The sequence below is a fragment of the Argentina silus genome, assembly GCF_951799395.1.
Source record: "Argentina silus genome assembly, chromosome: 5".
Taxonomy (NCBI): Eukaryota; Metazoa; Chordata; class Actinopteri; order Argentiniformes; family Argentinidae; genus Argentina; species Argentina silus.
In genome coordinates, this window is record NC_139659.1 from 7,378,727 (window position 1) to 7,396,361 (window position 17,635).

The 17,635-nt window shown below is 42.5% G+C and overlaps 1 protein-coding gene across 1 annotated transcript; it reads right to left on the reverse strand.

Moving 5' to 3' along the window:
• Positions 1-4,398: 4,398 nt before the first annotated feature.
• On the reverse strand, positions 4,399-8,182 carry crhbp (corticotropin releasing hormone binding protein). Its single transcript, XM_083669815.1, has 7 exons — positions 8,077-8,182; positions 7,701-7,794; positions 7,173-7,330; positions 6,727-6,937; positions 5,728-5,876; positions 5,343-5,460; positions 4,399-5,111 (listed from the first exon to the last, which is right to left on the reverse strand). Exons 1-7 carry the CDS (start codon positions 8,155-8,157, stop codon positions 4,957-4,959), a joined length of 966 nt encoding a protein of 321 aa, XP_083525941.1. The 5' UTR covers positions 8,158-8,182; the 3' UTR covers positions 4,399-4,956.
• Positions 8,183-17,635: the final 9,453 nt, after the last annotated feature.

Sequence of the window (17,635 nt, forward strand, 5' to 3'; positions counted from 1 at the left end):
ACAGCTTGGTCTATTCTGGAAAACAGCTTGGTTGTCCCCTGGGGGATGATGACAGACAGACCAAGAGAGGTGCCACCATGCAGCCCTCCTCTCCTCTCCTCGCTGGGATTCAGTACTGCAGTGTACAGTAGGGTCTTATCCGTCATCTTCACTGGAACCGAGGTGCTTGCATGAGCTTTGCATCACTTATGGAAAGATCCCTCATGACTCTGTGTGACTTTCACTTCAATTAAGTTTTCTGCAGTAGTGGAAAGAAGACGGTTTCCACTGACAAACAATGGATGTCTTTCCACCATCACAGATAAATTGAGACAATTCTTAGAATGTGAAGTAGCACCATTCGGTGTACATTATTTATTACTTTAAATAGGTCTCAGCTCAGTGGGAGGGTGACCTATGCTATTCCGGCTAAAATATCTATTGAGCCAAACACCATCAAATAATCTCTGATAGTCATCCAGAATGTTGTTCAGAATCAGATTAGAATCAGGAAAACTTTATTGCCCTTTAACAAGGAATACATCTTGTCCCGAGAGAAGGAGGCAGAGTGCATGTGAGGTTATCCTATCAGGAGATAAGGATCCAGAGGCCCCAGGCTAGGCGTGTCAGTCCCTCTGCCTGGTCACAGTCACCCTGTTAGGGGGGGAGGGAGGTGGAGATGTGGGAGGCAGAGAGAGGGATAGCAGCAGACAGGTCAGAGAGGAGATGCTGTAATGTTAGGGGGGAGGGAGGTGATGTGGGAGGCAGAGAGAGGGATAGCAGCAGACAGGTCAGAGAGGAGATGCTGTAATGGCTCAGGGCTGATATCAGGCCATACAAGAGAGGGAGAGAGGAGGGACACGGCTCAATGGAGCAGTAAGACTGAGTGTCACATAAAGTCCAGTCATACAGAAGAAATGCTCTGATGAATCCTAAACTGCCAGTGACGAAAAGAAAGATACACTCAACTCCTGATAAGTGCAAACTAAGTCCCAGTTTATTTTATTTAGTAATATTTTGTCATTTCTCAGGATATCTACAGTATGTTTCTGCCATGTATTGTGACTAATTCATTTCAAATCCAGCAACTGACAACTGTATTGTTGTACTGTTGCTGGATTTGTCGCACAATCAAGCTAAGCAAGTTCATTATATTATCTAGAATTGTTCTCTATTTGGACATTTCTTCCAAACCCCAGTATTGCTAAAAGTAATAATTTATGAGGATGTTTTGAGAGATTTTGTTTTCCAATTTGTTTTATCAACCAAGCATTTCAGCCACTGACTCTCCTTATCTAAAATGTTACCCAAAACATAATTTCTCTGCAGATGCTGTGATCACATTACTGATAAGAGGAAAAAGCTAAGTAAAAGTATGGTTACACAATGTCTGTATGTAATGATGGAGTGTATAAAACAACAAAACAAGAAGAACATATCAAGCTTTGTCTTATTACCTCTGATAGACATAGTGCACACACACACACACACACACACACACACACACACACACACACACACACACACACACACACACACACCCTTCACTCTTTTCCACCTGCAATGGACCCGTATGAGTCAGCGTGAGGCCAGTTTCCAAATGAGAATGATTTTACTGTCGTAATCTCGCAGTAGGGGTCTGCGCACAGCTGTGTGTCATTCCCCCCCACACACCGTTGCCCCCCGGGGCGAGCTCAGATCGTTATCAATTACCCCTGTGACTGAGGCGGCAGGTGTCTCACCATGATAATACAGCCCCAGACCTTTACAGTTTTTTCTGATTGCTTAGTCACTATCTTTGAAACTAGAACTCTACACACTAACCACAAAACCTTACACCAAACATTATACATGTCTTGCAAAAGCAAACAATTCTTGCAAAACTCTTCAAACTCTTTTAAAAAAATGTGTTTTTACATCAATACAGTACACACAAACCATAATTTGAATAAGCACACGAAGCACTGATAGTATGAATGAAAAACACTTGTGGCTTTTGCTTTTTCTGTGTGCAGGGCGTAGCAGTTTGCAAAAAAGTTTTGTCATACACGTAGTAAACACACATACACACAGGTATCCAAATGTGTAAAGTATGGATGTGTATTCCGAACATAGCACACTATCAATACAAATAAGGCGGAAAGGTTCTAAAATGTTCTAACACTCAAACAAAAGCGCAGTAGAAGAAAACAAAAACATTTGTGCTGGAAAAAAAAGAACAGAACAAAATTAGGCTTTATCTCGCCTTCTTTGTGGGTCTGGCCATAAGACTTCATCCACATCACATGCGATGTTGTCTTGAGCTAGGCAGTGTGGAAAGTATCGCCTGGAGTGCTGTATCCAGGCCTGGCATGACCCCTGATCGATGTCTCCACAAGCCTCCTCCATTGCCTGTAGAAGGGCTATGCGTTGGTGGGGCTGGCGATCATACACCTTCCAACGCCATGCAGAGAAGAATTCTTCAATAGGATTCAAGAACGGAGAGTATGAAGGGAGATTGAGTGCGATGAAAAGTGGGTGACCTGTGAACCCATTGCGGACCAAAGCAGCCCGGTGGAAACTAACATTGTCCCAGATTATAACGTACCTGGGCTGCTATAGCCCCTGGTCATTAGGAATTAGTCTGTTGTGGAGGGTGTCCGGAAATGTGATAATGTGTGCAATGTTGTATGGGCCTAGGATTGCATGATGGTGAAGGACGCCATTTTGACTAATAGCCGCACACATTGTTATGTTGCCCCCACGTTGTCCCGGGATGTTGATGATGGCACGGTGTCTGATGGTATTTCTGCCGCGGCCCCTTGTTTTTGTAAGGTTGAAACCTGCCTCGTCCACATATATTACCCCATGATGCACTGCATCTGCTTCCAGCTCCATGACTCTGAAAGAGACAAGACAAAACAATGTAGCAGAGTACGAAAAGACAGGGATCAGTCAATATGATGTAGCACCACACACTTCCAGATCCAGTACCAATGATAGGATAGTATAGCTGGCCTGCACATATTCATATCTCCGTTGTTTTACACGGTCTGAGTTTCTTTTTCTATTGCGTTTCAGTCGACGAGACAGTGCAGAGAGACTCACTCTGTTGACGTTTTGGAATATGGTGTTATCTGCCATTATGTGGTCCTGCAGATCTCTGAGTCTGATGCAGTTATTTGCAATGACCATATTTACAATGTGGGTCTCCTGCTCTGGGGTGAACAGTCGACCTCTTCCTCTTTTTTTCTTGCAGTTCTGTAAAAATATTTTAATGGTTTTAGTGATAAATCCTTCTCATTATGAAAGTACAGTACATATTACTGTACCAGTAAGACTACAGCACTTACAGTTACTTACTGGTTCTCATTTCGAAATATCGTTGCAGGTGATACCTGCAACAGTATAGCGGCTCAGATTTTGTTGAACCTGTTGCCCAGCCTCCCTCATGCTCGTCCCATGGTTGACAACATGGTCAACCACAGTCGCTCTGTGGTTAACAGAATCACTGTTAGTGTTTACATTTACATTTACATTCATGGCATTCAGCAGATGCCTTTATCCAAAGCAACAACATACATTTGTTTAAGTAAGTGAATCATCTATCCAACAGTCATCATAAGACAAAGTAATCAATGCTCACACCAGGGGCCATTGGCAGTTGTAATGCCAGAAGCCAAGCATTCAGAAAAAAACTGTAATCAAGGAAGCGCTCGCTGGTACCGCCCACTGCCGATGTCTCCCTCTGTGGAGAGGACGAAGCATCCAACTTCCGAGACATCAGGAATACAACAGAGGTTGATGCAGAAGAGGCTTGGATATCAAAAGAGGCTGTGTGTAATCCACTTTTAAAAGTGGCTAATGAAATTGTTTTGTTTTTGTTGTAATACCGCGCAGTATAAGAATATAAACAGGGAGAAACATCCAATTTCTTAAAATAATCAAAGGTTGTTAGAATATTTGTCATTGTGTCATTGTGATGTTATGCACATTGCACTATTTAATTCAACTACAGTGATGGAAGCAAGGTGATACATTTCTGTTTGAGCCTCAATAATGTTACCATTAAAGGTCCAGTATGTACATTTTTGCTTTAAAATAGTACTAAATGGCCATGATAAATCAGTAGCCATCAAGGAATAAGATCACATGATGAAGAACGTCCAGTGAAGAGTGCTGTATTAGTCCAAACAAAGTGTCTGGTGTTGGGTAGGACATTGGCCTTTACATGCCTACTTCATGTTTGGTTTGTTTACAAAGATATGCACATGATTGGCATGATTAGAAATGTGGAATATGCACATTTTCAAATTTGCATTGGGGGGGGGGGGGGGGGGGGGTTGGTAATAGCAACGTTGAGGCACCCATGCAGCTATCCCTCTTACTTCAGCATCATTTAACTAATTAGAAAATGAAAGAATTAACAGCTTCAACGAGTGCTTTCTCATGCGGTTCAATTTTTATTACAAAAAAATAGTTTGATACAAATAAATATAGATAACTGAAAATAACTTGTTTTTACATACTCTATTGAACACTAATCTCCTCGTAATGTCTGTGGTGGAAACGTACTGTATTCAGTCCATGTCCAAACATCATCTCTCAAAATAAATAGTAAGAAACATTCATTTTGTTAGCACCACTCCACTTAAAGATTGTTTGGCCTAAAATGCCCCTCTGTATCCCTCTGCTCTTTTCACTATTTACTGTAATTTCTATAAACGCACAACTTTGACACATAAATACTGAATCAAACCAATTGCAGTGCCAACAAACACAAAAGAACATTTTTATTAAGCTTGCGTCAGCCATAAGTCATCATATAAGATAAAGAATAAAAAAAGAATCAGACAAAATGAGGTAAAAAACAAATCAATCTCTTTGTTGAATACAGAATGTTATGGCAACCCTTAGGCTTTTTCCGTTATCAGTCACACTGTAGATTTCGCAATCGGTGCTCCGTGAGACACACACAGAGAGGTGGAGTTGGGGAGCTCAGCCGTTGAAACAGAAATCCTCCACACTGTTACCTTTGATCCCCTGTAGTTCCTGACGGTCAAGTAGCCGGTACTGAAAAGCTACACGGTTGACAAACTTTCCACTCGATACCATCCGCACCACAGTGTTGTCACAGCCTATCTTCATTTGGGCTGGAACAGGAGAGAGAGGGAGAGGGGCAAAGTTTATCAGATGGTTTTTATATCTTGAAAGGACTAAAAGTGTCTAACTCTATTCATATTCCATCTATCCCACAAAATGCTTGAGGAGAAATCTTCAGGTCCCAGTCCCTAGAGTTGTTTACAGTGTGTGTGTGTGTGTGTGTGTGTGTGTGTGTGTGTGTGTGTGTGTCGTGGTGTTGTACAGCATGTCTGGGTACTCACCAGGGCCGCTGAAGGAGTAGCAAAGGTCTGCCACAGGGAACATCTTGGAGGTGTCCATGCCGTTTCCTCCCAGAAGCTCCACAAAGTCTCCTGCACCCGCACAGCCAGGAATAGACCGCTGCAGAGACCAACACATGGGTCAACGTTCACTGCATATCATTTACAAACATTACAATATCCAAAGTGGTTAACAAATGGTTCCCATGTATCAACAACAACCACTAAATATTGCATATTAACTCTCTCCACATCTCCACACCTAAGTTTGATGATAGGTCAACATTAGATGACACACATACAGTTCACAACCCTTTGAACTGAAGGACTAGGTAGGCCTAGGACTAAGTGATTTTGCACTGGGCAGTGATGTCATGTCCTTGTTCACCTTGATGGGGAAGTCATTGAGGTGTCCAAGGCTGAGCTCAGCTATCTTGATCTCCACGGGGTAGATAATAGAGAAGCTGCAGTTCCTATGCTGCTGGGGGATCACCATCGTGAAGCTGCCTGCTGGGGTCTGGGAGATGATATTACAGGCTGGAGAGAGACAAGGAATTCAGTTTATTACTGTATCATCTATTCGACCTTAATTAAACCGGGACGTTTCCTAAGCATTGAAATCTTAACTTTCATACATTTGAAAATATCTATACACGCACACATTACTACAGTGCACACCAAATACACATACACCCAAACACATGCAAAAACACATGTGCTACACACAGGCCAGGGGAGGCTGCTGGAGGTAGAAATCGGAGGATGGGCTCATTGTAATGCATGAAATGGAATGAGGAATGCTCTGTGCTTTGCAATCATGCCAGCTACAGAATGCAGATGTCACAGAGGTCAACACAAGCCTCTGAATTCACTGTATCTATTGTATTAGGAATCATTATTCTAAATCTCTGTAGACTGAATAATTTGCAATTAACCTCACCAATGCCTTCCTCGAGCTAAATCCTCTAGCTACAGAAGTCAGATTACCCTGTCCAAGGGGTAGTTTAGTGCAGCTGGGTTTCATTTTGTCAACATTTTGTACATCCTGTCCTTACAGGTATGGACCAATTTGAGATGAACACACTTCGTTAAAATGTTGACAAAAATACAATATTTATCCAGCTACAATGCAGTGAACACCCTGCGTACGCTAAAGCACTATGCTAGCTTCCTGCACCATTGTTGGCACACTTCACATCTTACAGTGGTATGGCCACCAACCAGCCAGGGATTACTGTAGGCACGCTGACATCCATCACATTACTGCACAACTATATACACAGCATCTAGTCATTTTGAATGAAACTATTTCAAAACAACAGTGCCAAGGGTGAGTGAAAACAGTAGCCGTGACAGTGGCCTTTATCAGGGGTCAGGCTCTACTCACGGAATGGGTTGATGGGTTTCCTGACTGTGATGGTGAACCCACTGCCAGCGGTGTGAATGTGGAAGAAGATCATGGCCACGTTCTGAGAGGAACGCACGGTTCTCCTGACCGTGCCAGAGTCACAGTAGTCCACGTAGCGTTCGTACACTGGCAGAGAATGGTCCTGGGAGCTGGGGAACTTCTCTCCTTTCATCACCCAGCCATCAAACACCTGGGAATAGGGGGAGTGGAGGACAGGGAGATATCAAGACATGATTTCCTATTCCATCAAAAATTAATTTCCCAAAGTTTTGGGGATAAGGCATTCCAAGACTATGATTCATATTTATTTAATAAGTGAGTTATTGAGTGAACAGAGTCAACCAGGTTGGATGGACAGAAGGCTGTTGTCATGTTAGAAGGGGGGGGGGGGGGGGGTGAGGGGTATGGGGGTGACGGAAGGTTACCTTGATGAAGTCCCCTCCCCTGCAGTTGATGTCAACGCTGTCATACTCCACACTGATGACCTCGTTGGGCTCAGCGATGAAGAACGCGGCACAACTGAGCTGGGGACGGTCCGCCGTGAAGGTGAACTGACCCTCTACTGCCACCATGTCCAGACACCCTGAGAGAGAGAGAGAGAGAGAGAGAGAGAGAGAGAGAGAGAGAGAGAGAGAGAGAGAGAGAGAGAGAGAGAGAGAGAGAGAGAGAGAGAGAGAGAGAGAGCTCATATTATATACTTTGTGTCCAGCATTAATTGTACATATTGAATGGAATGACAAGTATTTATAATATAAGTTAAATGTGAGTGTTCATTCTCAATTATCAATAATGCAATACGTTTACAATTTGTAATAATAAAATGATCAGAAGACAGACTCAGCATGAAGATGGGAGAAGATTTGTAATGCCAAGTGAAAATGGTTACACTGACCATAATGAAAAAAAGGTAACAACGATTTTGTTTCAAATTACTGTGATATGTCAATACTCACGTAGGGGTCGACGGTAAATTAATTCCTCGGTTATTTCTCTTTTGAGCTCTGAATTAAGGAGTGAAAATAATCCTTCCGTCGTGATCTCGTTATCCTGCGGAGTCAAATCTTTAATCAGATAAGAAAGTACCAACAGAAAGAAAGAAGAAATCTATGCGTAAACATTTTTGCTATTATTATACTATTATAATATTTTATAATATTATTTTATTTTATAAAATGACCATAATCTTAAAACTGCAAAAGTTGTCACGACTTTTCCCAAATAAAATATCCGATGTATTGTTCATCTAACCCAAAAACTCGTGTTCTGTAGACCTAACATAGAGGCTACACGAAAAAACAAAAATAAAGTCAAATGTCTCTAGAGACTTACCTCGATGTACCTAGAGTCTCCTTTGATAATTGACAGACACAAGACAAGGAAGAACAGCTGCCCTCGGAAAGTGCCCTCCATAATGCTCAAAATCTGTCTCTCCTCAGCGCACACTTCAAGATGGAAAGTATGAACCCGCGCTACAAGCCACACTCCTTTATATAGGACACACTATTCAATAAAAACCGCTTTCTGTATAGATCAATTGATAGGGCAACACAATTTGTAGGCTCGACCCCCAACTTGCGTGTTTGTGACGAGAGCGAGGAGGAATCACAAGTCGCCTGTGACTGGGACAGTCAGCTGAGCAGAGACAGAGCACTCTATCCTGACAGATGCCTGCACGCTTAGGACAGGACGGCGATAAGCGCATGAGAAAGAGTTCATCCTCGGTTTAATCTTTCTTACCAGGTAATGCATAGGATGCAGTAAAACAATAGGGATAATGTGACCTCTTTTTTCTTTTTCAGACCTGCTGTTCACTGATGCCCTCAATATTGATACCATTTTTTAGACTGAAAAGCTCCACTACCGTACATATTATTTATTTCTAAATAATAAATTCATTTCAATCAATTTCTTACCTCATTATAAACGACACAAATCATAGTTTTAGGGCTACACACTTTGGCCAGATATGCTTATGCTCATGGGCATTGAGAGGTGTGCCCCTTTTTTACCAATAAGATCATTTCTGGGCATTATTTCTGAGGGCACCCCTTTTGGCTCAAAAGCACGCCCAGTGAGAAAATCCTCCATAATGTAACTTTAAGACACTACAAAGGTATGATAGTGTAACAGTTGAAGAAGCAACCCAGTACATAAACAGAAAATAGATGGTTTTGAACCTACGCTACTAATGGTAGACACATGTGTCTAACATTAGGCCAAGAGGACTTCTTCCAGGTCCAAGTGCAACATTTGAGTTTATATGTCTAGGCAGAGCTACTGTGTATCCTTTTTTGTTCCCCCTTGAAATCTAGGAAAACAAATCTTTATGAATTGTTCCCAGCACAATATAGTTGATTTGTTCACAAAGCCCTCTTTAGTAATCTTTCCCCTTTGTCTTCTATCATGAGGATACAGGCTGTAGCTCAACAGGACCCACTCCTACTCCTCCATACTGAGGTTCTGGGTACAAATCTCTGGCTGATTGACCTCCAAGTTTGACCTCTTACTTACAGTCCTTCATAACATTATCTATGGCCGTAAATTGAACCTGGCAACTATGGCACAGTGGCAGTGCCCTTCTCTCTTCTCTTCAGGATTAGTCCCACACACTAAAACCAGCTTGGTAAATTGCTATAATTTGTCAATTGAGTGCAAAAATGCAGTATGACGTGTAAAAGATTGATTGTTAATAAAAATGGTAGTGATCCTGGCCTATGTAAGTCTAACAAACTTGCACTTCAAGTGGTAAATCTCATTCAGTGTATCATAACACTTGTATTGGGTTAAAACACCAGATCTTAGCTTTGGTGCGCCACTTTTTATGGTTTCAAAAACGCAATCTGCATGTTTTGAGTCGCTGTTTTCAAACAGTGTATCTGCTCAGGACTAAACATGCTAGCTATTAGCCTCCCAGCCATGTTGGACAGAGGGAAGGTACAGGAAGGACCAAATGCCATCCTGTGACAGGACTGACCTTTAGGAAAGTCTGGGGCACCCATTGGCCTCAGGGGCTAGGCTCTAGTGGGTGGGAGGGAGGTGATGAACAGGCAGGGTGGAAATCACTAGAGAAGATTGCAATTATACTCACCTGGTCCACAATCTATCCACTACCGGACCACTGCCTCTTTAATCAACAACACTTTATCTTAGGAAAGAAACCCATTTTGGCAACATTTCCACAGTCCCCACTTTGGCCGTTCTGCAAATTGAAATTGTTGAAATTGATGCTCAAGTGTATTGGAGTTAGAATTGAGATAGGGTCTGATGATTACGTAAAACAAGGGCTGTTATTGCAACACTTTTCAAAACAACAGCTGCACTGTGTTGGAAGGAGAATGTCTCAGAGTGAATAAATCACACTTCCCCTCTGGATTAACTCAAAGCAGTATAGGTCAATGTGAATCATTTTCTACCATTGTAGTCTTACATAGTATTGTGTTAGTCTCAACTGGGAAAAATAATGGATAACCAGTAGAGTGGCCTTCTGGCAACATGGCTTTGAGGTGACAAATAATATTTTTTATAAACACTGTCAGTGTGTTGAGCAGCGTTGTGTAAATTGTGCTTTGGGGTCTGTCTGCCACACAGAGGTGTGAGAGCGTGTCAGGTAAAGGTCCTGAGCTTTAAGTGTAAACTTTTATGAAAATATCTTCTGATCCTCCCTCCATTCGGCTCAAGATGCCAGCTTGTCTTAACTGCCGTATTTACATAGAGCAGATTCACAATCAACACACTCTACACCACAATGCTCCTCTTTGTGGAGCTGGAAAACAGAAACCTTTGATGAAGTCCTCCTGTTATCCCGTATAGCAAGAAAAGCAGGAGGGCCCTTAAGACACTGACAACAAGCTCAACACCTCATCCAAAAGACGTGATGTGCTTCCTCAGTGTATGGTGACCCAACCAGTGATTTAGAGAAGCTCCGAGAATGTCTGGGTTCTATCTCTCTGTTGCCGTGGTAAAATGTCTTGCTGGTTTAATTCGTCCCTCCATTGTTGTAAAGCAGATTTCTGGAGCGGTGACGCACTTGGCAAGTTCGGGGTGTTGTCGTTAGCATAAATCACAGCCTTCCCTGTGGTCCACTCTCCCTCTCCAGTAGTGAGAGTGTGCCAGTCACACTGCTTGGATTGGGACGCTTTAAAAGCTGAGATGCTCCACAGTCCAAGTGTAAATGTATTCCTTATGGGGCTTTGAAATGGAAAGAGTGTTATGTTTTGTTGAGTTTATCATTTAATTGGAACATAGGTATGGTTTCGTTGGCTTTGATTTAGTCTCTCTGTGCATCAGAGGACCCATTTGAAAACGACATGATCCACCTCAAGTGGTTTTATATCTCACCCTAATGTTGTGATAAAATAAGAATAGATGGAGACCTGTGTGTGTGTGTGTGTGTGTGTGTGTGTGTGTGTGTGTGTGTGTGTGTGTGTGTGTGTGCATGTTTGCACACATGTGCGTGCCTGTATATGCATGCCTGTGCGTACGTGCCTGTGCGTCTGTGTGTTTGTTTTTTCAAGCTTGCTACCCCTGCCAAAAAGTGAATCGAGCTGATTAAATCTAGTTCCATGTCAACACCAAGTCCACTGATTAAATCTAGTTCCATGTCAACACCAAGTCCACTGATTAAATCTAGTTCCATGTCAACACCAAGTCCACTGCCTATTTCCCCATAAACAAACATTGCTCTCTTGTATTGGGTCTACAAAAGGGTCTATGGTGGCCTTTCATTCACAAATGCCAAGTGGGCCCTAAGGGCAACCAGTGGTCAAGTAAACAGTTGTTGTCCAGTTCTTCAGTTCTCTATAGTTGTTGACTCTGAATGGCCATTTCAAGGTCAACAACGTTATTAGCATCTATTAGAGATCATTGTAGGAATAATTGTGTCTCTGTCGTGTGAGCACTGAGGTGCAGGACTTCATTGGATCAAGGGTCAAGGGGAAACATACCTTTCAGTTGTAGTGAGTATTGTGAATGTTTTCGAAAACCCTGTCACTGGGCCATTGTAGCTAATAACCTTTTCAGACAAATATGTCCTATTCATGAACAGCAGCCAATCCAGTTGTTCAGTGGGGTTGTGTTGAGGGTTGTGTTGGCCACTTGCTGTATGTGAAAAATCCAATGAGGTTCTGAATAGACTGCTGGGATAATGGCTGTCATTAACAGGTGCTGACGTCACTGGTTCAATAGGAGAGATGCCAGTTGTTTCCTCCAGCGTGACTGTCCCCCTTTGTCTCCTCTCTCACAGGAACCCAGGTACAGTTATCTGTAGGATGAGAGTGTATCATTCACAGTCCACATTTATGTGCACTTTAGCAAATGAGGCTAATCAGTGTGTGTGTGTGTGTGTGTGTGTGTGTGTGTGTGTGTGTGTGTGTGTGTGTGTGTGTGTGTGTCTGTGTCTGTGTGTGTGTGTGTGTGTGTGTGTGTGTGTGTGTGTGTGTCTGTGTCTGTGTGTGTGTGTGTGTGTGTGTGTGTCTGTGTGTGTGTGTGTGTGTGTGTGGTGTGAGAGAGAGAGTGTGTATGTGTGATATCAAGTGCAACATTGCATCTTGCAAAATCAATCTGATGACATTCTGTCTGAGTCCTGTCTCCTACGATGAGGGAGCGTGTGGAAAACCTTGCGGTCAATAGTACTGCAGCAAGATGTCATATGTGTAATGTCTCTTTGCCTTCTCCTCTCACTGAAGCAACAGTGTTTCAACAAGTGCTGGGGGCAGCAAGCTGCTCTGTCTAAGCTGTTCTGTCAGCTTGGCAAGACTCACTGCTGAAAAGCAAACATCGTTTCTCATGCAAAGAGAGGATGACAAACTAATAGACAACATGTATCATTACAGTGTGACAACGGATTGGAGTGGAAAACCACAGCCAACTTGTTCACCCTGTCATAAACCAGATGTTATTTTGAAATAAACAGCTCCTTGCCTGGACCATAACATATAAGTATAAAATATGGCAAGGATCCCCCCCTGGGTAGGTTACATACAGAGCAAGCGAGCTGGTGGAGCTGGGGGGCGGTGGGCGGGACGGCCACACAAAACCTGTCATACCCAGTACAATCATGCCACACTGTTGAATGCCGTGGAGGAGCGTAAAACTTGGCTGCTTTTAAGCCTGTCCCTTGAACATGTGATGGTGTTTTTGCTTACGTGTGAACCAGCTGTCCTGTCACCTGATAGACAGCCGTTCAACTTAGAGTGCCCCGCTTGAACTAACGCTAGCTTCATATAAGTTAGGTCAAAATGCTAATGCATTGGACAAGAACGCCTTTCTCTCGGCTATACCAGTTCTCATACTTTTTATGATTTATTGATTTATTATTTACAAATGAGATATGTGAAGTACATAACCATACAAAAATCATATTGGTCAATATCTAGGTACATTGAACATACTGTAGACTAGCCTTTGTGTCTTATCTTGAGCCTCTGGCACAGATATGAAGCCTTCAACTGATGATAAAACTGACAGGTTCATTAACACTTGATATACAGCATCTCTCCCCTCAATATTAACTCCTATGGTTGTTCCAGATTCACTGCAATCTGACACACTAATCTATCACATTCATGCTCACACAATACAACTTCACACCTATTTCTTAATCTCCCTCTACCACATCTGATTCACTGATGTCATGCTGACATGAACACGACGACCAGAGGCGACAGTTGAGACCTAGTTTGTTCACACCTTGCACTGCTAAACTGTGATCAGCGCTGTCTCCATTATTAAGATTTTCACATTAACACCAATGTGTTAAATTAGGTTTGGACATGAACCCTCACACACAATGAGAAAAACTGTTATATAAGCAGGCTGTGTTTCCGAATGGCCAGCGGCCTGCCTATGTGTTAATGAAAATTGCCTGTGAAGTGTGTGTGTGTGTGTGTGTGTGTGTGTGTGTGTGTGTGTGAGAGAGAGAGAGAGAGAGAACGAGAGAGAACAAGAACGAGAGAGAGAGATTCTTGTGTATGAGAGTGGAGGTTCTCTACAGATATGCTACATAGTAATATTTCTCCCAGTGTGATGAAGTTGTTCAGATTTGAAGGACCGCGTTCTGTTCTCCTTCCATTCTGACATTCACAAGGGTAAGCCTCTGTGTTTTGAGTGGCAGATCCAATAATTGGCCATAACCAATGTGGGAAAATAACCCCAGGTCCCGATCACCCTGGATGTGTCTTCATTGGATGTACAGTATAGATACAGTGCAAGTGTGTAAAAATAGAGCACAAGGTACAGTATTGAGCATAATCCTCCAGCTGGGCTTTACCTCTGACGATAAATATAAACATCCATGGGGATATTGTTTGAAGTAGAACCATCGATATTCACAGTTTGTTTTCATTGATTAATTTCACTTTACCTGAATGGTCCTACAGATATTTCCAAAACATCTCTTTGCTGTGTTGTCTGCATGCTTTTGAAGTTTCCTCAGACTGGCAGACGATCCTCTGGTGGAGCCATGAGGTGTGATGTCACATGTGGCATTTGGATTAAAACCCAATCCCCTATTGATTATCACCAGGGGCCATTTTGACTGCAGAGTGACAGCTCATTCTGAGAGCATGGGGCTGGGCTGACACTTTACCAAGATGAACTGCCTCAGGCACCAGGAGAAAAACACAGAGAGTGTTTCTCTCCTGGTGCCTGAGGCAGGTTGGCACCAGGCAGGCACTCTTGCACACACACACACACACACACACACACACACACACACACACACACACACACACACACACACACACACACACACACACACACACACACACACACATACACATTCTCTCTCTCACACCACATACACACACACACACACACACACACACACACACACACACACACACACACACCCCTCCCTCCAACTCTACCCTCCCCTCTCTCTTGACAGATCAGATTGATTTGACTTCATATTACAATGCCCGTTTTTACGGTCCACTTTTTACCCTTGCCGGGTTGGTAACAGGCATTCCTATCAGTCCTGTCCTGTGTGTGTGTGTGTGTGTGTGTGTGTGTGTGTGTGTGTGTGTGTGTGTGTGTGTGTGTGTGTGTGTGTGTGTGTGTGTGTGTGTGTGTGTGTGTGTGTGTCTGTGTGTGTGTGTGTGTGTGTGTGTGTGTCTGTGTGTGTGTGTGTGTGTGTGTGTGTGTGTATGTGTGTGTATGTGTGTGTGTGTGCGTGTGTGTGTGTGTGTGTGTGTGCGTGTTTGTGAATGACATGATGTCCCTTTCGCTCAGGGTCACACCAAGGGTCATTCCTTTGGGTTATCATTATTACAGTTTTTCTCAAATAAAAGAATTCTGATTCTGAGAAGTCTTCTCTTGCAAATGTGTTAACACTTTTTCATTTTTTACAACCTTTTTCAAAACAGTTAACACAGATCTCAGAAAGACCCAAAAATCTATTGGATTAACTGTGTTAAACAAAAAGAAAACATCTATTCACAGCTGATAGAAATTACTTGCATAATTATGAATCTCTAATGCACCTGTGTGAAACTCCTTTGTACAACTCTTCAATCAGCGATCAGTCCTTATCCATCTATAAAAGATGCCACCTCTGTGTTGTTATTTGCCAGCATGGATCAAAGAGGCCAAAGGCATGTAAGGACAGTAAGAGGCCATGGCAGAAGAGCCTTAGGAAGAGGAGTTCACATGGGTAGTGGAGGAACCGCAGCAAGAGGAGAAAATAGAGCTCAAGTTTCAAATGGAATTCGGGCAACAATTATTGACCATGTCATCAATCATGGCTTCTCCTTTAGAGAGGTTGGACAAAGGGCCCAGCCCATTATGAGTCGGAGCACTGTGGCATTTATATTATTGGCTGTTGAGGTCTGGCATGACTCTGTATGTCATCATTTGGGACAATGTTGCCTTCCACCGCTCTCGCCTTGTGAATGAATGGTTTGCAGCACAGCCCTGTATGATGTAATTCCTCCCTGCATACTCTCCTTTTCTGAACCCAATTGAGGAGTTCTTCTCTGCTTGGAGATGGAAGGTATATGATCACCAGCCATATGACCAGATGTCCCTCCTGGAGGCAATGAATGCTGGTTGCCTGGCAATAGGTGCAGAGAACTGCCAGGGATAGATATGCCATGCAAGGAGGTTTTTCCCTCAGTGCATTGCAAGGGAAAACATCCAATGCGATATTGATGAGAACCTCTGGCATAATCGGCAGGAACAAATTGACTAAATGTGAAGTTCTGAGTATTTCAACTCTTTATTTTGTTTTTTGGATATTTCCACCCATAAGTTTCCTTTGGTTGCTTTTATGTTTATTTTGTTTTCAGTATTTCTGAGTTTGAAAAGTATGGAAAAAAGAATGACATGGAAATATCTGATGCAGTACAATAAAAATTTGTTTCTGAGTATTTCTGATTTTGGGTGAAATTCTTTATTGGTTCTTTGAAGAAAGAATGCAGTACAAAAGCTGTACCATAATGAATGTCTGAATTTGTCTAGTCTAGGAGCATACTGTAGGTCTTGCATGTCAATGACAGTTCTTGGGCATGGAAAGACCTGCACACAAGAATAAAATGAATGAAAAAACACTTTCTTAGAAAATGTCTTTTTTTACAGTATTTCGACAGGGCATCTCAAAAAAGTGTAAAGAGTGCAGCAGGGTTTGTTATCTAGTAAAATCATCTTTGGAGAAAAGAATACAATTCATGCTGTGATATGCTTGTTTGCCTTTTTTGGCACATACTATAACTATGTAAAGTATCAACAAATGGCACAGGCATATAGCACAAATTAAGGTTGAACCGGTTCATATTGATAACTGTATTTTGTTGTCCGTTGTGTAATGATTGATTGAAAGAATATATTAATTTGACCACAAGTTGTGTTTGATGGAAATATTTGCTTTTGTTGCATGTTTTTAATGTTTTGTGAGTGTTAGAGCATTTCGCAAACAAAATTAGTCATTTTGGCCAGTCAGCTTCTGTTTCAGCCTGTGTGTTAATTGTTTTGAAAATGTGATGTCAAAGTGGACAAATGTGTTTAAGCAAATGAGGAAAACTGTAATATTGTATGACTGATGTCATACATTAATATGTTAAGATAATATTCATATGATAATATGGGCAAGATTGGATGGCACAGATGGCCCAAAACATGCTGGACTTGTGGTTGTCCTGTGTCCAATTCACCTGGGGCAATACAAAATGAAACTCAGATGTATTAACTTTCGAATCCAACTTGTATCAGGACACTCAATCTGTAATGACATGCCAAAATCCTGGCCTATCAGACACAAACTGAGGAGCATGAAACCCTTCCAATATGCTCCCAATTGCTGTAGTTCCACAGAAAACATCTGTATTGCTTTTCTACAAATGATGCCTATCTTCTCTCCATCGAAACAATTACAAAGGAGACGACATTCCAATGTTCTCCTTTGGGTACATCTGAAACATGAATGCATACTATTATCCACCATTTCCACATTGTAGAGCACTGGTTCTCATCAAGACCAGTTGTCCTACAGTACTCCAGACTACGTCATTCACACGCAAATGCTTACGTTTCTCCTCTAACACTGCTATTCTGGGACATCTAGATCTATCCCATCCCCCCTTGACTGACCTACGTATGTATCTTCTCTGTCCTCTCCCCCCTACCTCCACCCCCTCTCTGTCCTCTCCCCCCTACCTCCACCCCCTCTCTGGGGCAAGAGATGTGGGGCTCAACTGATCCGCAACTAACAGGTTTACATGAATCATGCCCCAAACCACACACACACACACACACACATACACACACACAAACACACAAAGCTGTCACATTACAGTAACATGGCTATTGCATCACCACAGTGGCAAGGTCTGGTGTACAGTATAATGTGTATTTCGTGGCACCGTGGCATGGTGAATTCATTTAGAGTGGAATTAGC

Bases quoted from the DNA above. Each gene is read 5' to 3' on its own strand.
- crhbp (XM_083669815.1), bottom strand. From the start codon at position 8,157: ATGGAGGGCACTTTCCGAGGGCAGCTGTTCTTCCTTGTCTTGTGTCTG. The intron at 5,461-5,727 runs GTGAACAAGGAC...TGGTCTCTGCAG, and splicing joins TCAATGACTTCCCCATCAAG to CGGTCTATTCCTGGCTGTGC. The intron at 5,112-5,342 runs GTGAGTACCCAG...CTCCTGTTCCAG, and splicing joins CTACTCCTTCAGCGGCCCTG to CCCAAATGAAGATAGGCTGT.